Source organism: Larimichthys crocea, chromosome XVI, assembly GCF_000972845.2.
Source record: "Larimichthys crocea isolate SSNF chromosome XVI, L_crocea_2.0, whole genome shotgun sequence".
NCBI lineage: Eukaryota > Metazoa > Chordata > Actinopteri > Sciaenidae > Larimichthys > Larimichthys crocea.
The window spans coordinates 11,803,966-11,824,626 of NC_040026.1; the positions used below are offsets into that span (position 1 = coordinate 11,803,966).

Sequence of the window (20,661 nt, forward strand, 5' to 3'; positions counted from 1 at the left end):
TCATTTCAAATAACATTTATAAATCTGCTTCACTCCAGAAAAAAAAACAAACCGACTGAATATATTGACCATTCTGTGAATGCTGTGATTCTGTGTACTGTGTAAAAAAGTCCATGTTGGGAGGGTAATGTGCAAAGACGCTCTGCTGAGAATCATTTCACTTTTCTTTTGATTCTGGACTCGGTCTTTCCTGCCTTCTTGGTCGGTTTGTTTGGTGCCTTTCCTCTCTTCTTGGCTGCGGCAGGTTTGGACACTTTCCCCAGCTGTTTCTTTTTAGGTGACTTCTACAAGAAAAGAAAGAAAAAAGAAAAATGTTGGTTGAAATGTTTAAATGAGTTCAAAGTATTTAAATCTAGTGAGAAGCACTGACCTCCAGTTTGGGCTTTTTGCTAGGTGTTGCTATGGGAACCAGCTGTGGAATTTCTTCGTCTTCTTCCTCCACCTTCGCCTTTTTCTCCTCTCCCTCTGTGGTGGTATCTGTTTGCTTTGTGTTTTTCTTGTTGTTCTTTGCCTGTATTTCAGGTGCAGCTCCCTGAATGACACACAAGCTGGTTATTTTACACATCCTTGAAATATGGCCTCGGACATGAGAGCAACATTGACTTGTCGTCACCTTCTTCTTGGGAGTCTGAGGGTTTTTCTCTCTCTTTTCGATCACACTGAGGTTGCTCAGGTCTGAGGTGTAGATGGGCAGGGCCACTGATGTTTGACTCTTTAAGTGGATGAGCTTCAGCATTGGTCCTTTCTGTATACAGTAAAGCAAAAATTGTAGTTTAAAGTGGCCAATTCTTCTTTAAAAAAAAAAATCAACAAGAAATATAAATATTATATGAACTCCATTCCATTCCAAGTCTATTAGACAACTCTCCAGGAAGCCACACTCACCAAACGTAGTTTGGTCACCACTGTCTGGACAGCGGCCTCGATGTTTTCTGTCAACTCGTCTGCGGCCATACCGGAGTGGCCGACACGTGCCATGCTACAACATAGACCAATCGCGTGAGATAAAAATAACGCCGTAAACGGTGCACGTGCTACAAATGAGGGTATATTGTATTTCACGTGAACATGACATTTCATATTGTGTTCCAAAGTTGTAGAGACAGGCTCCACGGGGAGAGGAGGTCCATCTGGATTTACATTGAGTCTCTTTAGCACCAGCTACTGCCCGTATCGATCACTTAACAGAATCGACAGGGTTGCTGAGAGGTGCCATTCGTTTCAACACAAGACGCGACAACATTGTCGACTTTGTTGAAGCGAGTACAGCATGTTTTCTTAAAAGCGGATTACGGGTTAGTTTCACAGAGCACTGAATGAACTCACCAGCAGCAGCCCCTGTTGGTGATCTTCAAGCTGGTGCCCTGGATGACACTCTGGATGTCTCTGGCCAGATTTTTGCTCTGCAGGTTCACAGACAGCGGCTCCCTGGTAAAGACAGAAATGACGGTAAAAAATAAATCTACTGCAGCTGCAAAACCACCAAAATACTTCAGGGGGAGAAAAAAAGTTAGATACAGAAAAAAACTAGACTACTACTTAGATAGAAAAGAACAACCTTTGTGCAAAATAAGCAGGAACTGACATAATATAAGATTTGCTGATTTGGGTGTATGAAGTTATACATATGTAATTACTTATATCACTGCCAAAGATCACAGATTTCAAGTCTGAACTTGATTTGAAATTAAATTTCTTGTATTTTCTTCACACACACACACAATGCTCTATCAACAGCTGCCTTTTCAAAGACATCACAGATAATGGGCAGTCCCACAGATACATAAATATGTAAAGAGGATGAAAGGTTCATCTTAAGTATTAGGACACCTTGTACTAAAAACATATTTCCAGTCACAAAATTCAGGAATAGTAAAAGAAATACCACTTTACTATCGCTGCCACAAACTGTGAAAAGAAAAGTTTAAAGTGCATCAAATTCCACCTAAACTGATTGACTGGGAACAAAACAGAAATATACAGACCTACACCTAATAGACTACAAAACACCTGTTTGCTGAGAGATAAAGGATCTGAAGGACAAACTCCGGCATCGCTCTGGGAATGATCTTACTTTTTCCTCAGGTAGAAATGTTTTCCGAGCTGGGATGGCAGCAGGCGGCGGATGCGGTCGTCAGAAAGAAACATGTCAAAGTTCCCCAGCAGCCGGCGTTTGGCTTCATATGGTTTGTACTCTGTCTTCAGGACCTTGTATGGGATGATCTGCTCAGGATGCAGAGACACGTGATCAGTATGCCATCATGCATGTTTATGATATGTATTGAACATTTATCCATGCTGAGTTATGCGTTTGCTGTAAGGACCATACCTCAGTGATGTTTTTGACTCCCCTCTCCTCCAGCAGCTTCTTATAAAACCTCTGGGTCTGCTCGGAGGTCATTTTAGGCTCATCTCTGGTGAACAGGCAGACCTCATCTGTGTCAGTCCGCTGGCCATGAGGCAGAGGACTGAGGGAGGAAATCAAACGTCAGTATCAGTAGAGATGAGAGCTCCTACAGAAGAGGCACACGTCTGACATTAAAGCAGCTTTATGTCGCCTGTCTGGTGGACTCACATGCGGATGGTCTGCGAATTTTTGGGGATCTTCCAGAGGGTGAAGAGCAGGCTGATCTTCTGAGCGTCGTCCAGGAGCAGGGACTCGTTGGTTGACTTGGTTTTCAGGAAAGCCTGCAAGGCTTGGACGGCCTTTTTCACCTGACAGACATTAAATCCACAGTTATGAAAGACATCACCGACACACACAGTTTTATTTCATCGATTTGGAGGATTCAAACTCGTTACTGAGTTAGCTTCTTTGCTAAATCAGGCTACGTAATGCTCGCTTTCTTACAGCTGCTGTCGAGTCGTAACAACATAAATAATCACCGTCATATAAACCTCTACTAACCGACACGGTGTGTGTGAAGAGTGTCGCCGTATTACAGTATAAATAACTTTTTTTTTTACCTGTGACCGGTCCAACGCTACTTCTTGTTTCTCCGCCATGCTGTCTGCTTCACGTGTGTACGGCCACGCATGCGCAGTTGGCACACTCTACGTCACACATCAAACCAAACAAACTTTATTGGCACCTCAACTCTGAACAATCATGAAATAAGTTTAAAATGTTGGACACATATTATTTTAGACTTCATATGAGAGGCTCTGCGCTGAAACCAACGATTCATAAAATACTGAAGTCAATTACAAATGTACGGAAGCCAAAAGGGACAAAATTAGTAGTTTTTAAGCCTGAATTTGACAAAATCAGCAATAAATCCACTTATACTAATATTAAAACACGTACATAAACATATGATTATTTATTAGTATTAATATTTGGGTGCTATTAATATTTAAAATTAAATGTCAGGGTTTGTTATTACTGTGCAATTATATTTATTTATGCTACACAATGACCTCCTGCTGTATTTTGAAAAAAACCGTCCTGTGTATAACACACACCGACACACATATATATATATATATATATATATGCTACATACATATACATGCTACACAACATGTGTGTATACAGTGCAATTACACTGACCACAGTGCAGGAAACTTTCTATGACACTGTGGTGGCATCGGCAATACTCTATACAGTCGTCTGCTGGAGAGAGACAACAGCTGTCAGACTCTTTAACTTCATGACTTTTTCTACATATTTCTGATTTATGAGTCGTTTCTTATCAGCCTTGTGTATACGAGCTGCCGTGACGAGTGAATTTCCCTCAATATATGGGATATTACAAATGGTAACACTTACTAAAAGGAAAACAAACACACCTTTGTGTTGCAGCTTTGATCATTTATTTTCAGTTTAGATTATGTAACAGCTGTGTGTGTGTGTCTGTGTCTGTGTGTGTGAGTGTGTTTATCCGTGGTTCATCAGAGTAGTATGTGAGCTCAATCCAATTAAACCATCTCATGTGGAGAGAGACCAAACTAAAAAAAAAAAAATATTGGTACAGCAATCCTTAAAACCAAATAAAAAGTCCATCGGATTCTTAATCCTACTCTTAAAAAGGGAGATGCACTTTATGCAAATTATAATTACAGGCTAACTCTGGCCTTTTTTGCAGGATATGAAATCTTTCTGTATTTGTTTGTTTGTTTGTTTGTTCTTCTTCCCCAATCTCAATAACACTGCATCCATCTCCATTCTAAAAACAAATGGCGTGGCCAGCCGACAGCGCGGTTAGCCGTGGGAGTACAGAAGGGGGGATATGTAGCTACATTAGTGGCATAGCTGAGCTCTCAATATGAGAAAGCTGACACACTGGACTTGGTCTCTCATTTCATATTGTTCATCATAAAAACTGATTCAGTCTTGTTTTTTCTTCATGTGACGCAATTTTTTATTCTCATTCTCGCTCCTTTTGTTGTCGTTGTTCTCCTCTTCAGCATAGTTGTGTGTAAAGAGAGAGTAGCTGTTTGGGTCGGCTCTAGCAGCGTTTCTCCTCCGGTAACGAGTAGGAAGAACTCCATGCATGCTGCCGTTGTTGCATTTAGTCCTTTTCTGGCACCAGCTTCAGCACTTTGCCGATGGCGATAGTTTTGCCTGGCGGAGGACAAGAGACGAGATGATGATTCAAGACAAATCAAGCCAGGCGTACAAAATAAATTCACATTTTAATAACTCCGCTGTAACATCTGTGTCCATCTTGCAAACACACGGCGTTGCTTACCTTCGTCTCTCAGTGTGAATCGTCCCATCTGAGGGAAGTCTTTGAAGGTCTCTAAACAGATCACTCCTGCTGCCCGGAGCCTGGCGATGCACACCTGGTCCTGCTTAACAAAGCGTGGTCGGGTTTTGCTCTTCTCGCCCGACTTCTTGTCCACCAGACAGATTAAGGCCTGCGGGGCGGGATTTAAAGAGTTAAACCAGGAACTCAAAAAGAAACAATACTGGCTGAACAAGTTCGATGAATGATCATAACAAACAGCTCGTGGAGCAGAGTGAGTGACTTACTGTGATTTGCACTTCTTCAATGCAGGTGTGGATGTGAAGGACCGCATTGTAACCAGGACAGATGATTGATTTGTGCTCAATGATGACGATCTGCATTAAAAGGAGCACATAAACAATTTTTTTTAGAAGGAAAACTCAGTTGATTTGACATATTCATAATACATGCATAAAACAGAACAGCTTCATTTCTATATTCATTATTCATTAAACACAAGAGTGTGTGGTGGAGATTGAATAAATGAGAGCTAATCAAGCCTGTGGCTGCAGACTTTGATTCAAGTTCTCACCACAGCTAATGACTCTGAAAGTCAGATGTATAACGAGGACGCCCGATGGCAGCGTGCACTGACTTTGGTCATCTCTTGTCATTACCTGTGCGTCGAAGGTGCGGCCAGAGTGGCAGAGGTTGTCAGGGCTACAGAGGATAAACCCAGGGAGGATCTCTTCTTCCTCGATGCCTTTAAGCCTCAACTTCAGGTTCTCCCCAGGAGCCGCGTCGTCTGTCTCCACATCGTCGCTCAACAGGCTCAAGACCTCCACCGTGTGCTGCAACACAGCGATTTGTACATAATTTATACAAACACATTCCTGCTGTGCTGAAACAGGATAGATGGCTGCTGTTAAAACTGAGCTTGAAACTAAATCCTTTTGGTTACAGGATCTTTCTTATCATCTAGGCTACAGTACATTTAATACAAGAATGAGGCCTTGAAGTTATTTCTAGTAGAAGTTTATCCGTCCCTTGTGAGAGGAAGCAAAGTCATACAGAGGAGATCTCACCCTGTTTGGCATCATGATCAGCTGCTGGGCTTTGCTGATGCATCCAGACTCCAGCTTCCCGAGGATGACTGTACCCATGTCCTGCACAAACACACACGTGTTGGATCAAAATGTTACTCCAAATGAACCAAGGACAAGAATCCTTGCATACAAATATTTTTATTCCAGTGTAGGAATGTGACAATGTATTGTACATTTATAGTTCTTTTAAGATTGTATGTGACTAATAAATTGCAGTTTATGAGGGTGGAAACAGAACTCATGTAACATTATAGAGGAAAACTAATGCACTCTGAAAAATGCCATATATTGCCACTGTCCACTGAAAATGTCCAATTTTTTTCAATTTAACAAATTAAAAGAAAAAACAAAATAAAAAACAGATAAATTCTTGGTTTCCACTTAATATTATTATAATATTTATTGGTATTTTTTACAATACTGACAATATACTGATGACCTACAGTATGAAACTTTTCACTTTTTCATACTGTTGCCCAATATAAAGTATTTGTGTCTTTTACTTAAACTCTTGTTTTTGGTGCCATCTATCTGACAGCAGCTATTTGACTGGTTTAAAAAAGACATTTATGAGTCTTGTGCCCATAAAGTATGTTCGTATCTAGCAGTCCAGAGGACTGAAGAGTCCCAGCTTTATCTCATCCTTAAAATCTCCCACACAGTTTCAAGAACTATAACACAACGCTTAGAAAACTCTCATATGCACTCTTTAAAAGGGAAAAAGTTCCCAGTAGCTCGACTTGGAAAGAATTTGGTTGGAAGTCAAGTCAAGTTTTTTTTTTTACAAACATTATCCAACTCTTGACAATAAATCTAATCCTCCCTATTGCAGAGGATGTGGCTTAATCTGAGACTTTGTGAACGTCTTTTGAGACAAGCCAGAAAGGAAAGGTGACAGATAGCCCATAAAATGATTACAGCATGGCTTAAACCTCACCCACCTACCCGAAGACTTAAGGCCATGACCTTAACCTCGGGACAGCAACTTTAGAGGGACAAAGATGGTCTCCTGCTATATTGTACCTAGCAAAGTGAACATACTATAAACAATGAATTGTATAATTGTGAATGTGAAAATATATATATAACCTTTTTAAGTCTTTGTATTGTTTTTTTCACGATGCGTGAGATATGGTGTCAAGAATTCTGTTATAATAAACTCTCTGGAAAATAGGATGCTACAACCAGCAGCTAGGACAGGCTAGCTGTTTCCCTTTGTTTCCAGTCTTTGTGCTAAGCTAAGCTAACCAGCTGCTGGAGGTAGCTTTATATATAAAACTGAGAATAGCGAAAAGGGAATCGATCTTCTCAAGTAACTTGGCAAACAAAGGCATACTTTCCAAAACGTCATTCCAGTAGCAATGTGATCATTAAAGTACTATAACACAAGCAGAAACATTGCACATATATAAAGTATTTTACCTTTATTTTCCGATTAATTAAATTAGATTAGATTATTAAATTCAAAAGCACATTAGCATCATGATAGCCAATGCCAATGCATTGCATAATACATGATTAACTTGACTTATGTAAAAATGAATTCATTATCATGGTTGACAATCCTGATTTCCACAGCCCGACACAGTAAATAACTGTTTGAGTCACAGCCTGTGGACCTGCTGAAAGCTTCCTGTATGGACGGCTTGGCTGGTTCATTAGTATGCAGCAGCCAGTTAACTGAACCATAATCCCCTTGCATCAGGAGACCACCAGTTGAGACTACTTAATCATATACCCACTACATAAAGGTTCTTTGGTAATAACAGCGAGAGAGGAGTATTTAAACAACGTAAAGACAAGAGGATAAAGATGACATGTGAAGAAAGGAAAAAAAAAAACTCAAAGAGCTCCAAAATAACTCAACACCACCAACACTTATGTGTTGAACTGCTTCCAACATCCAAACCGAGCCGCGTGCCAAGAAGCTGAATTATCTTAAAGTGGAATGACTATGCAGAGGCTGCAGTGTGTGTGTATGTGTGTGTGTGTGTAATGCTGGTGTGCTCTTGGAAAATCACAGAGAGGAAGGAGAATGACAAACTGGAGAGGTGGGGAAAAAAAAAAAAAAACGATTCTAGCCAAGTGAACAAAAACCAAAAGAAATTTTACGCCCACTCATCCGCCGAGGACAGCACCACAAGCCGCCACAGATTTCTGTTTTTCTCTCTTCGGAAAGAGAATCGTCGGTCTCCATCTGCTCACCTTGTACTTGTCTACAATAGGTAGTCTGACTGGTCCATCGTTGGATCTGGTGAAGTTTGGCAAACTGTCCAGATGGGCAATAAATGGCAAACCCCTGGTAAGGAACAAGAAAGGAAAGCTGTCCATCAGCCAGTGTTGTGAAAAATCCACACAAAGTAAAGCATCGACTAAAAACACAAATCACGAACAAATCTGCTCGATCGAGAGTTAAGTGTGTCCAATAAAACAACATTTTGCCATGCTTCTCTTCACTAATCCAATCAACTTATCATTAATACATGTTGCCAAAGACTTACCTCCCACTCCTTAATTACATAAAAACCATCACTAAAATGTCTTTGAGGAAAACGTATTTAAAAACATGCTCGTCTTTCTATATTGTGAGCCAGAAGCTGTGTGAGGTGGAGAAATGAGGCAGGTAGGTATTGTTTGCTGGACTTATTTAACATGAACAGTAAAGAGAATAAGTACTTGATGTGCTGCAACCTTTCAGGGTAAAATATATGTCCCATTGTAAAGACCGATGAAAACGGCATCCTGATTATACTGAAATATAAAGTCATGCAGACACTCGAGATGTGAGATGTGACGATTTTCTATGACCACTTTGTTAACATGAAACAAAGCGTCATTGTTCAGGTAAGTTGAGTGCGTAGCTGTTGTTTTTCAGTCAGTGGTAGAATGACTGTACATCCAGTTACAGCTTCTAAAATTCACAGCGTATCATAACATGATACTGGACCACCACATTCACTTACGTGTACCAGGGGCATTCAGGCACGGGGTCCTTGAGATTGGCACCTGTGAGTCCAGAGCAAGGCATAAAGTGGATGTCCTTTTTGGGGTTGAAGCCCACCTTTTTTAGAAACGGCACCAGCTTCTCCTTACACTCTTCATATCTGCAGGAAAGTGATGAAACGATGGAGCTATTTTACTAAAATAGGAAATGCATAAACAGAATGTGAAGAGTTTCACTAAAGGAGAAGTCAAAAAGTAAAAAGGAAGTGTGGGAATGTCACTAAATCAGCATTAAAAACCAACATAAAGACGTCATATCTATGTGCACCCGGTCCCTGCTCACCTCTCTAGGCTCCAGTTGACAGTGGGGTCATCCATCTTATTGATCAGAACAATAAGATGCTTGACTCCTGCTGTTTTAGCCAGCATGGCATGTTCGCGTGTCTGTCCACCCTTCTCAAAGCCGGTCTCAAACTCCCCCTTTCTCGCTGAAATCACCTGATACAAACCAATAAAGAAAAATCGCTGTACTTTTTAAGTACATTTTTTAGACTCATTACGCTGGAGAGGTTTGGGGCTGGTTAGTGTAAGAGTTCGTTGCATGTCCATCTCACCAGGACTGCCAGGTCGGCTTGTGACGCTCCACCAATCATGTTGGGGACAAAGCTCTTGTGTCCGGGGGCGTCCAGGATAGTGAAGTGTTTTTTCTCAGTCTCAAAGTAAGCCCTCCCGACCTCGACTGTCTTCCCTTTGTCCCTCTCCTCCTGGTTTGTGTCCAGAGCCCACGACAGGTACCTACAACGAGCATGTTCATCTCTGGATTTATGTGGTATGAGCACTTAAAATCGCTGCACGTGTGGCAAAGCCTCTGGTAATCACACCTATATTTGCTTTGATGATTAGTTGCTGAGTGAAAATAATGCAAATTAAGACATAAAATAAAGCAAACAAAGAAAAAAAAAGAAACTGCAACACAACACAAGCCTTTCTCACCATGTCTCCCTGTTCTTTTCTTTCGCTTCTCTTTCGTATTTCTCCAGGGTTCGCTTGTCCACCATTCCAGTTAAGTACCTAGCAAGGGGGAGCACAGAAAAGAGGAAAAACTGACTAAACAGACAGGCTTGAAATATGATATTTATTTTATCTGTAGCCATCATGGGAGCAAAAATGAAACTGAAGCTCCAACTGAAAAATACCTTCGTGCAAGAGTCAGCCTGTTGCTCTGTAGCTGGCAGCCACAGTTTGAACACTGAACACAGTGACGGTTACAGATGACGCAATACACTGAACACACACACACACACAGTGCCAACAATAAACTAGTTTTGTTTTTTTATTTTGTTTAACTTCTTTTAGTTTAGTTTACTACATTTAGAAATATTTAAGTACTTCATATTTCACATACATATTTTGATGTATTTTGCAGCCCGGCACATAAAATATTGAAAAACAGAACCCGACTGATATGTCATTAGGGCGGATTTATTGCCCAACGTTGACCTGTAACAGATATATCGCTATTGGCTCATTATTTGACCGAGAGTATTTGACCGAGCTTCTCCACATCCACACCCCCGCCAGAACTCTGAGATCCTCGAGTCAGCTGCTACTGGTCCCCCCTAAAACAAAACTGAAAACCAAAGGTGACCGTTCCTTTGTAGCGGGGGCCCCTAGGATCTGGAATAACTTGCCCTGGCACATCCGATCTGCTGGATTATTTGAGGTTTTTAAATCCTCCTTTAGAGCACACCTTTTTCTCCCTGGCTTTTACCCAAACTTAAGTATCTTAGCATTTGTCTTAACCCGTTGTACTTTAGGTATTACATGTATATTATTTGTATCGACCTGTACAGCACTTTGGTCAACCTCAGTTGTTTTTAAATGTGCTTTATAAACAAAGTTTGAGTTGAGTGAGTTGATTATGAAATCTTTTGTTTTTAAAATAGACATAATGCAGAAAAATTAAGATCTATTAATTATCTATTTGTGTTTTTTTATAGTTATATATATTCATATAGTTATGGTATAGTATAGTTTTATAGTTATATTTAATGCTTAAATTGCCAGTGACATTTACTGTTTTAGTGCTCTGATGTCATTTTGGACAATAAAGTTTACTGTTAAACTGTAAAATAAGTGTTTGATAACCACGTCTGGAGGATCATTGCAAGAAATGTGTGTTTATCAGGCTCTAATAAAAATTGGATTACTCACATGATCTGTCCTCCAATAGTTGATTTACCAGCGTCTGTCAGACAAAAACGGTTAGAAACATCATGAGTTAATCTTTTTATAATCTACTTTAGATAAATACCATGCATATAAATTAGACTCACCCACGTGACCGATAAAGACCACGTTCACGTGTTCTTTCTTGGGCGCGTCCGGAGTTGCAGGAACCACTTTGGGCATCGGCATCTCCTCCTCTTCCTCCTCCATCATCTCCTCATCCTCTTTCCTCGCGGCGCCCTCCTGACAGGCTCCTCCTGAACCCAGGTGCTCCTCTCCTCCGCCTCCTCCACCTCCCCCCGGCTCCTCCTTCTGCTCCCACGTCTCTTCCTCTGTGGTCATGTCTGCCTCTGTGCCTCCATTCTCCACAGGAGCTGGAACCATAGACACGAACTCCACCTGTTATTTCTCTGCAAGGTCTACACGCTACACACACACACACTCCAGAAATTGGAGGGAGGTGAAACTATTTAATGATAAAACAGGCTGGAATAAAAAAAATCTGCACACAACCACAAGTGAATTCTGGTTGATTTTGAATCATATTTCTGCCAGTTTTGCGTTTAAACCAAATTTATTGCAACATATTTGCACAAAAATTGGGAATGAGATCCGTTCTTGCACAGAAACAGAAGCCCTCTTATTCCTTTGGATCTGATACTTACACCGTTCATCATTCACAAGCTCTATTTCAGACATTCTTTCTTTTGTAACTCTAAGATCCATTCTGACATTTGCTTGCTTGTGTCCTAACATGAATATTTCTTGCACTTAACAAAAATTGAAGTCCAAACAGCTGCAGATGACAACGATATTTGATCTACATATGTAACGTGCGTCGCATAAAGACCTCAAGGACAGCACATGCTCATTTGCCTTTCGCTCATCATCTAAAATGAGTTGCAAGGCTTCGTTCTGTGCGGCCTGTTCAGTTCATCGGTCATTAGTCCTGCTCACTTGTTAGAGATACAATCAATGCAATGTTCTGCCGAGCAAACAAATACAAGTTGACCAAACAGGAAAAAAAAAAAAAAAAACTGTAACAAGAGTGCAGTGAAATCTGCTGGGGCCAGCAGAAGAAGCATCTTCCCATGGCAACACACAAATAAGCCTCCAATTTCCGTAACTATGAAATTATGCAGCCCAGCAGTCGTGTACAATGCCCATTTTCTCTTCAGCCCTCGTTGTTTATGATCAGCCTGTGAGATATTGCTGTTGGCAACCCGGAGAGACATTTGTGCCACGACTTGTCTTTTAGACACGTTCAGTGCGAGATGAAATGGCAAGTGTGCGATCTCCATGAATACGTGAAGAGGAAACGTTTCTCCTGACTCTTGCATCTGATCATTTTCCTTTTGCCTCCCTCTGTCACTCACTCTGCTGCAGCTGCAGTGCTCAGCCACTCTATTAAAAAAACAAAAACACCACCAGTTCTCTGTAACTTGAGTAGAGGCGCACAGCATCCAGGGTCAGGCCAAAAATGTGAATGAATCCGACTCTGGCAAATCAAAACTAGTCAGCTCAAAGCGGAGTAACTAAATACATTCAAAGTGCTCTGACACGGGGGCAGACCTGAGGCCTTTTGGACATGCAACGCTTGACACATATCGCAGTGGGATGTCTATTTCAGGCATGGACAAGCGAGGTTGCATCATATTATACGTAGGCCCATGCACATGGGTTCAACCCTATGCCAGCAATCCAAATATGGCTCAGTGTTCACTCACTTAGCAGCAGGGATTTAAAAGTGATTATCCAAAACTTGAGGTCTAGTCTGAGATTTTAAAGCTGGGCTGCAGGTAAATGTGCACACCTGAGCTTATGAATCACACCTGTCCTGTGGTAACAACCTGCCTGACAGCCAGATTAGTAACTTAATAACATGTGCATGCAGTGCCTGCTGTACACTGTAGGTGCATACCGACTGTTTCTGCCACCTCCATGCAGGCAACTGGATCAGGGGCACCTTTAAGGAGAGAGAGAGAGCACAGCATGTCAAACTTTCATAAATATTTATAAGACAGTGATGCTCATATTTTGAGCTTCAGGTGCGACTCTTACTGCGTTATAAAGGAGCTATTACACTGTTAGGACACATGACTAACACTCCAGCTGACTTGTTGGTTAGTTAGTATTAACGCGATCACTGTCAGTGAGGCTAACTTAGCTGGGTTAGCAAGCGAGCTAGCGAGTGAAGCTAACTTCCAGCCAGCTGTCTGGCGTCCACCTACCCTCGGGTGGAGGCATTTCCACGGCGCTGGCTTGAAGGAAGCTCGGTACAAACACCGGGGCGTTGACGTTTGGGACAAACGGCTTGGCGTTGACATTAAGGGCGGCGAAGGCTGTCGGGAGCCCCGCCGCGGCAGCCGGGGCCTCGGCATCCTCCTCCAGCTCCCACGAATCCGGGGCTGTGTCTCTCGGGTCCATCGCTCCCTTTTCTTTTCCCAGAGTTGACAAGCTTTCCACTGCCGGGGAGGGTGGATGATTTTTATGGTCCTGTTAAAACGCGTTTAGTTGCTGGTGTGTTTCAGACTCTCAGCAGCACGTTTGCTGAAGTTCCCATTGCTTTGTTAAGCCTTGCTTTGACAAGCATATGGATCCCGTACCCGACGAGAAGTGCCGTGCGAGCCGCTGCGCGTCCCGCTGACGCCGCTAGAGGCCAGCAAAGCACCGCTGCTCCCTGTGCCATCATGTTACCATTAACTTTACATTTGTGTTTACCTCTGCAGGTAACCTGACACTGTCACCAGGATCGACTTTAAATAACATGAAACAAAGGCTTGACTTTGTTGTTGTTTATTTTAACATCAATGAAAAATACATTAAATGACAGGAAACATGCCTAGATCTTAGAAATAGATAAATACATGAAAAGTTTAAGAAGTTACAGTCATAAAACAGAATAAATAAATGCATTAAAATACCTTTAATAACTTAAAATGGACAGGATCAGGGAACTGTGCTAACATGTGTCTCCTTCACTCTTTGGCGTCAGCGACTCCTCCGGCAGTGATGGCAAAAGTGGCCTCGTTCTCAGGCATATCAGGACTAGAGGAAATCAAGAAGGAGGTAAATGAGTAAAGGGCTGTGAGTCCGTCCAAAGTGTTCAAATTTAAGTCCAAGTCTGCTGTCACTGAGGAGTCTCAGGTGAGATCGAATGTCTGAGGCTGCATTCAGACAGGACCAGGCAGCAGTGTGTGGGGAGTAAGGGTTCGTGTGTTTATTTGTGCTGAACATAACCACTGTGAAACGCTCAGGAAATAACTTTTTATTTCACTGATTAACCATTCTTTATGCCGGCGCTCCCTCACTCATTCACTGTCTATGTCTCTCGACCACTGCTCTCTTTCTCGATGATGAGCAGATACAAAGATAAGTACATTGAGAAAATAGATGAGTGTTTAATGCTCAAATCATAAGATTCATTTGAGGTAAAATATTACTTTAAAAAATACACAAGCAATGTTACACCAATGTCAAAACCATTCCAGGCCTTGGATTCCAGGCCTTGGCAGAAGACCTTGTCGTGATATGACATCTATTCGGGCATGGAAAATCACATGTCAGTTTGTTTGTTTAGCTGATGTCTCATCTGACAACGATAACACATCAGCTGTTATTTGCAGCTGACCTGCCTAAAGGACCAGTGTGTAAGATTTAGTGGCATCTAGCAGTGTAATTGTTGATTGCAACCCCCTCACCTCAAGCCTTTTTCCTAGTGTGAAGTAGAAACTATGGTGGCTATCAGTGTTTAGTTTGTCTGTATTAACATGGCATTTCAACATTGAAGATCATTATTTTTAGATAAATTTTACACTCATGAAAACAGTGAACTGAACTGACAAATGTTGCATTACGGATGTTATAAATACCTGTCAAATATTTTGGCGATTCTCATCTCTCCGCGCCCCTTCCTCAAACTGATCCGTGTGGTGGAGGCGTGGGCCAGGATGTGTCCACCAATGGGCTTCTTGGGATCAGCTTGAAACCTAAAACAAGCATGAGGAAAACAAAAATCGACTCAGTATGTCAGCAATAAAACTGAATTTAAAGCACAAAACTAATCATTACATTTTATATTAGACATAATGAGGAAATTTGCCATCTCTTACGTCATTCCTGCTCCGGGATCAGCTGTCATCTGGTTGGTGACAAACACGGCTACGTTGTACTCTTTAAGAAAAACAGACACAAGAGCCAAAATACTAAAATGATCGTCATTATGAGCAATACTACCCATTTATACGTCATGTGTATATTCCAGAGAAGATATATAGCCGACGCTTGGCTTTTACATGAATGCACATGAGCACACTCCTGGTTCAGACCTTCAGAGATCTTCTGCAGCCTGGAGAGCATCTGGGCCAGTTTCTGCTGCCGCTCAGCCAGCTCGCCTCGACCAGAGAAGTCTACTCTGAACAGAGCCATGATGGAGTCGATGATCTGAACAGGAGGGAGCAGACAAGAAGGAGCTTCACGCAGAGAACGGATAAAATGATGGTGGAAGTAAAACCAAAGATATTAGAAACATATTAAAACCTTTTTAGAATTCATTCCTTTACTCACCAGCAGTTTGAACACTCCTCCTTCCTCATGAAATTTGGCTGCTACAAAGTCCAACAGCTCCATCTGGTGTTCACCTGATGAGCAAGACAAAAGTTTGATATCTTTGCCAGGAGGCTGTTTTTACACAAACCGCTGTGCTTCATTTCTAAGTTCAAATGAACTGCATGTTCTTACTGGTATAGGCCCGGGCGTAAAGCACATTGTCCAGCACGGCATCATGGTCTACGTTAAACCTGTCAGCCATGTCTCTCAGTCTGTCTGGACGACTGGAACCAGACGGGCACAAGTCAAGGATAACGTGATACGCACATGAACAGTCACATTATCTCGCATTAACACAAAAACAGCACATGGTACGATAACAAACAGAAAACACACGATACCTCATTAAAGTCTGAGATAGTCAGTTAAACATCAACCAAACTGCACCCAAATGTCAAACTCAAAAGCCGTCTTGTTGTTCTTGTCGTGAGGATACAAGGTGTTCTCTGTGTCAACGAAGATGACTTTCCCGCCTGAGTAGCCGTCCTCACCTGGCAGCTGAGCAGTGACTGGACAAAAAACAACACAGGATCCATTTGATTCAGTCTGTTTGACTTGTACAGTGTCGTTTTAGCAGTCTTTTACTCACCACACAGTGTGTGAGACAGCTGAGTTTTCCCGGTGCGGAACTCTGTAGGAGGAAAATATGTTGGCAGGATTGAGGCAGTGCTGAAAACATGAGAGATATATAAACTACTCTAATCATACACAATATATTGAACTATAGGGAGACATCTCCTCACCTCCGAAGGCTTCTGTGATAGCCATACTCTCTATGCCGCCACCCAGAAGTTTACTGCAGAGATAAAAGATAGATGTTATAACATCCAGTCTTTACATTTTGAAACGTCAGTGTATCTAGTAAGGTCAAATTTGTTCCTTGATAACGTGATAATGTGTTGGATATGACCACTGGTTAGTAATGTCTATTTAATAAGCCTGCAAACTGAGGCATACATTATTCTTTGTTTTTGCCAGACACAGAAATTCTATTAATTAACCGTAATGTAGCCTTTAGGACTACACCATGTTAAATCACTCCCAAGTCGAGCTCATGGTATACACCGTGTAACTATATATGCACACAATACAAACTGTCGTACTGTGTTCAGAACTGTGCTGTCTACGTGTTATGAACGTCTTAACTCAAACTCCTGGCTCCCGGTTGTGATGTGGAACACCTGCTTCCTCTTCGCGCTGTACTCGAAGGCGGTCTGGAAACCGACATTCTGTGATGTAAAGAAAATGATCTCAAGTAATTCAGTCTTTGAGCCACAAGGATAACGTGGCACAGGTTGAAGAACGACGCGTGAATCACAGCATCTTACCAGCATTTTCCCAGCAGCCTCCTTGATTTTTTCCACTTTTGCCTCCGACAGGCCCTTGATGTTGCACAGAGCCTTACGTGTGGTCATCTGGATCCCCTTCACGGTGCAGATCCCCACTGACTTCATCTTTTTGATGTCCGCCATGTTCTGTGGTAACAGGTGAAGAGGGGACGGAAAATTAGTCATGAGAGAATAATTGTGAGTGTGTCCGCCGTGTCGATGAACTGTACGTTTGCCGTTTACTCACGATGCCGTGTTTCTGTAGGAGGTCAATGTCTTGGAAGAAGGACTCCTGTTCAAATCAGAGAAACACAAAAACTACATGAGACAGCTGCTCATAACTAAACATAACTATCCATGGCATAACTTGCTAAAAATTCATAATACACTATTTTTAAACAATGTCTGTGCCTAAATTGTTATTTTGAATATATTAATACTATGTTGTTACACTAAACTGACATATAGTAGTTTATACATATGGTATGTATAAACTACAATCTGGATAGTAGTTTATATCAGTAATTTCATTTACTTTTAAACAAGCTGATAATTGACATTTGTCATTAAACAAATGTAATCTGTAATCTGACACAAACATGGTCAATCACTTTTTGCAGTATTTTTATTTATTTATTTATTTTTTGCAGTTGTTGCACATTATTTAACTGTAAATTTGATATTTTATACACCTTTTAAATATATATATATATATTTTTTTTTTCTTGTTTACATATGTTGTTTTTGTTTGTTTGTATACCTGGAGTATGTAACAGAATTAATTTCCCTCTGGGATTATTAAATTATTTCTGATTCTGATTAAAGGTCAAAGATTGACTTCATTGAAATGCTTCATCATAATCTCACCTCATCATCCTGAAAACCAGAGTCACCTTCAACGACCTGGTCCTCTGCAGCTTTCATTGTCAGTGTGGTTTGAGTTGAATGTTGAAGATAAAATGCACTTCGCTGTTTTCAGCTCCTGTTGTCACAAGATGTCTTTAGCCAAAGTGAGCTAAGTGAGCTAGCATTAAGATTTCTGGGTAAAACGCTAATTTGGCTAATGTTAGCTATTCTCTGTCCTTCAACAATGATTGTCAGTAAACTATCAAAACTATAACACGAACTTCTTGAGTTACTTTAACTAGCAAACGAACATTATCTGGAGATACTGACTAAACAAATACAGCTTTAAGTTAAAGGGAGAGCTTGAGAGCCAGTTGGCGGGAATTCGTATTTTTTTGTCCCATTCAAGTGCAGTGGGAAATTACACATTTCTGAGTTAAGCGAACATAAACCATGGATGTATTATGACATAAACACGATGGACGACACATGCTGATAATAACGCCGTACTTGATGACTTTAGCGAACTTGAATAACCAAATAAAGTGATTTGTATAAAGTGTTTTAAATTCTCATCAGTTACTGAAATTGTTCCTGTTCACAACTCTCTGGACCAGGAGCTGAAGAAGAGCAGTGAATGCAGCATTAGACACTGTTCTTTAAATATATGTAATGTACTCCTGTGGTTTATATTGGTATATTATATGGTCTTGTCAGCCGGTGGAGCTGGAAACAGTCCTATGCATAATAAAAACGTAAGCATCATTAAAATAATGGACCTTTTTCATGCAGACTTGTGAGGTGTTTGTACGTTTATTTGCTGCAACTAATCATATTTAGTAGTTTTAACTAATTCCTGCTACGACATGTCAAAATGTCTGCTGTGAAAAATATATATTTGACATGAGTGAATAATTTTGCATGTCCCTACATTCATTTAAATATTAGAAAACATTTTAAATGTCAATTATTGTCCCTGTCTTTCATTCATTGTACGTCTACCAGTATTTTTCTTATCCACCTTGTATATTGTGAGCTGCTGTAACAAGTGAATTTCCCCAGTGTGGGATCAATAAAGTCTATCTTATCTTGAGTAAATATATGGAAAATGTTCTTAAAGCACACACACAGGACTTTACATTTGATTTGGTGTTTTAATGACTGCAGTCATGTTGAATGCAAAACAGAGACGTGGGCTTGCTTACTGAACAGAGGTAAGAGATTGGAAATTGTCACAACATAGAAAAGAACATACCCTTAAGACAGGACATGTCACAGTAATATTGAGACATTTAACTTTGTCAACCACCACATACACATTCGTCCACAAACACAATGACATGTTCCCTGTCTTAACTGACAAAAATCATTTTGCACTTCACAAACTTTCTGGAGAAAAGCAACACAGCAATCTCTGAATGATTGAACAACCTGGAATCTGGTGTCGCTGCATTATACAACCCTTGTTTAAAACCAGAGAAATGCGATAAAACCAGTAACTGGTGGCCAGTTTGACATGAGAGGCAATACATTGTGACATACATCCATAACAGTGAACTGTGAAGCGGAGTCTACAGAGAGCATTCCGTAGACTGAATTCCCATCAGTAAATATTGTCTACAGTATGCTCTGCAAGCATCAGACCTGTCTGTCATTGTATTGACATAATTCACACAGAAGTGGACCAGCGAGCGCATGATGATGAGCAAAACAGCCAACATACTGCAAGCATCCCAACATTCTTCAGACTGCAAACACCAAGACATACAATTGGTAACCTTCAGATATTTTTTCCTTTCAATTTATCCACAAGTATCTGCTATCCCCTAAAGAACACATTATTAATGTTGATTTAAAAAAAGAAAAAAGAAACAAAACAGGAGCAGTGCTCCTGGAAATAAGTCTCTGCATGATGTTGGAGTAAGGAGAGACAGTGAGAGAGAAGTGTTAGAAACGCATCACATCCTCTTCCTCCAATCCCATATGTTGGAGAAAGCCCAATCTTGCCGTGTTGACATCCAGCTTTCTTTTGACTGCAGATCTTCGCTCTTCTCCGTGGTCTCTCCGTCTCTCCTCGCGACCGGCTGTGCTGTATTGCTAACGGCCGATATCAGGTTTACACTGGTTGTTTCCATCTCTCACATCTTGCCAGGTGCAGGAGGCATCATGCCCGGCATCCCACCAGACATTCCAGTGTTGGGCCCCAGCAGGATCTAGACGGAAAAGAGTCAATCACTCAGGCTGTGTGACACATTTTCCTCTTTATACTGCATTCACTCCTCAGCTCGTGTTAATATTTGCTTCCACGCCTCTTAGCTGTTGCGTAATACACTCAAACTCACCTGTCTCTGCTGTTGTAGCTGCTGCTGCTCCAGCTGTAGTCTTTCTGTCTCAAACACAACAGGCAGCACCAGGATCATGAAGGAGGTAGTACCCACCCAGAGCGCAGACCGGGAAAAACTGAAACGAGCGAACAACCTGATGCGTTAATCTCTTTATCCTCTGGACTTACCAGGGCACAATGAATTATTGTGTGCAACAATAGGCTGTGACGGAAAAAACACTGAAGCCGAATACCTGTAAAACTTCTTGGCCAGTGAGACGGAGCATTGCGCAGACACCTCAGCAGCTGTTCGGACTGTGTCAGGAAACATCTCTGTCAGGCCCCACAACCTCTCCATCAGTGTCTCGTCCAGCTTAAGGACACAAATACAAACAAAAGACATGTCAGACTTTACAACACCTGCACTACCTGATCATGTTGTAGTCTCCTGTTCATGTCTCATTGCAATTTTTTTTTTTTCATTTATACCTTACAGTTATTATTGATATCATGGTCACTTACTTTGCAATATTTCTTACACTATGGTCACTTTAGATTACAATACTCTTTTTATATATCATGCCACTTTTATCCTCAGTACTTGT

General features: G+C 41.2%; 4 protein-coding genes and 1 non-coding gene across 5 annotated transcripts in view; all 5 read right to left on the bottom strand.

Annotated features, from left to right (window-relative positions):
- On the bottom strand, nt 1-3,096 carry rsl1d1 (ribosomal L1 domain containing 1). The gene is made up of 9 exons (XM_010730783.3): nt 2,968-3,096; nt 2,576-2,715; nt 2,330-2,468; nt 2,075-2,223; nt 1,327-1,428; nt 886-979; nt 614-745; nt 371-532; nt 1-284 (listed from the first exon to the last, which is right to left on the bottom strand). The coding sequence occupies exons 1-9, from the start codon at nt 3,004-3,006 to the stop codon at nt 153-155; spliced, it is 1,089 nt and encodes a 362-aa protein (XP_010729085.3). The 5' UTR covers nt 3,007-3,096; the 3' UTR covers nt 1-152.
- Nucleotides 1,082-1,213, bottom strand: LOC113747927 (small nucleolar RNA SNORA55). Its single transcript, XR_003463999.1, has one exon. It is a non-coding gene; the product is annotated as a small nucleolar RNA SNORA55 (small nucleolar RNA).
- A 781-nt stretch (nt 3,097-3,877) lies between the features above and the next one.
- On the bottom strand, nt 3,878-13,607 carry gspt1 (G1 to S phase transition 1). Its single transcript, XM_010730782.3, has 14 exons — nt 13,183-13,607; nt 12,873-12,917; nt 11,059-11,325; nt 10,937-10,970; nt 9,716-9,793; nt 9,337-9,517; nt 9,066-9,220; nt 8,743-8,883; nt 7,985-8,078; nt 5,759-5,839; nt 5,351-5,524; nt 4,979-5,068; nt 4,695-4,863; nt 3,878-4,567 (listed from the first exon to the last, which is right to left on the bottom strand). Exons 1-14 carry the CDS (start codon nt 13,376-13,378, stop codon nt 4,515-4,517), a joined length of 1,758 nt encoding a protein of 585 aa, XP_010729084.1. The 5' UTR covers nt 13,379-13,607; the 3' UTR covers nt 3,878-4,514.
- A 128-nt stretch (nt 13,608-13,735) lies between these two features.
- On the bottom strand, nt 13,736-18,139 carry dmc1 (DNA meiotic recombinase 1). Its single transcript, XM_019269558.2, has 13 exons — nt 17,755-18,139; nt 17,135-17,179; nt 16,888-17,034; nt 16,706-16,788; nt 16,303-16,355; nt 16,149-16,190; nt 15,996-16,068; nt 15,692-15,783; nt 15,518-15,591; nt 15,280-15,394; nt 15,064-15,124; nt 14,824-14,940; nt 13,736-13,999 (listed from the first exon to the last, which is right to left on the bottom strand). Exons 1-13 carry the CDS (start codon nt 17,809-17,811, stop codon nt 13,930-13,932), a joined length of 1,029 nt encoding a protein of 342 aa, XP_019125103.2. The 5' UTR covers nt 17,812-18,139; the 3' UTR covers nt 13,736-13,929.
- Nucleotides 18,140-18,867: 728 nt separating this feature from the next.
- The window catches only part of tomm22 (translocase of outer mitochondrial membrane 22 homolog (yeast)), a 6,369-nt gene continuing 4,575 nt past the window's right edge, over nt 18,868-20,661 (bottom strand). Inside the window, exons 4-6 of the mRNA XM_010730780.3 lie at nt 20,311-20,429; nt 20,076-20,193; nt 18,868-19,946 (exon numbers count right to left, since the gene is read on the bottom strand). Coding sequence (XP_010729082.1) covers nt 19,872-19,946; nt 20,076-20,193; nt 20,311-20,429 — 312 coding nt within the window. The 3' untranslated portion in view covers nt 18,868-19,871. The remainder of the gene's footprint in view (nt 19,947-20,075; nt 20,194-20,310; nt 20,430-20,661) is intronic.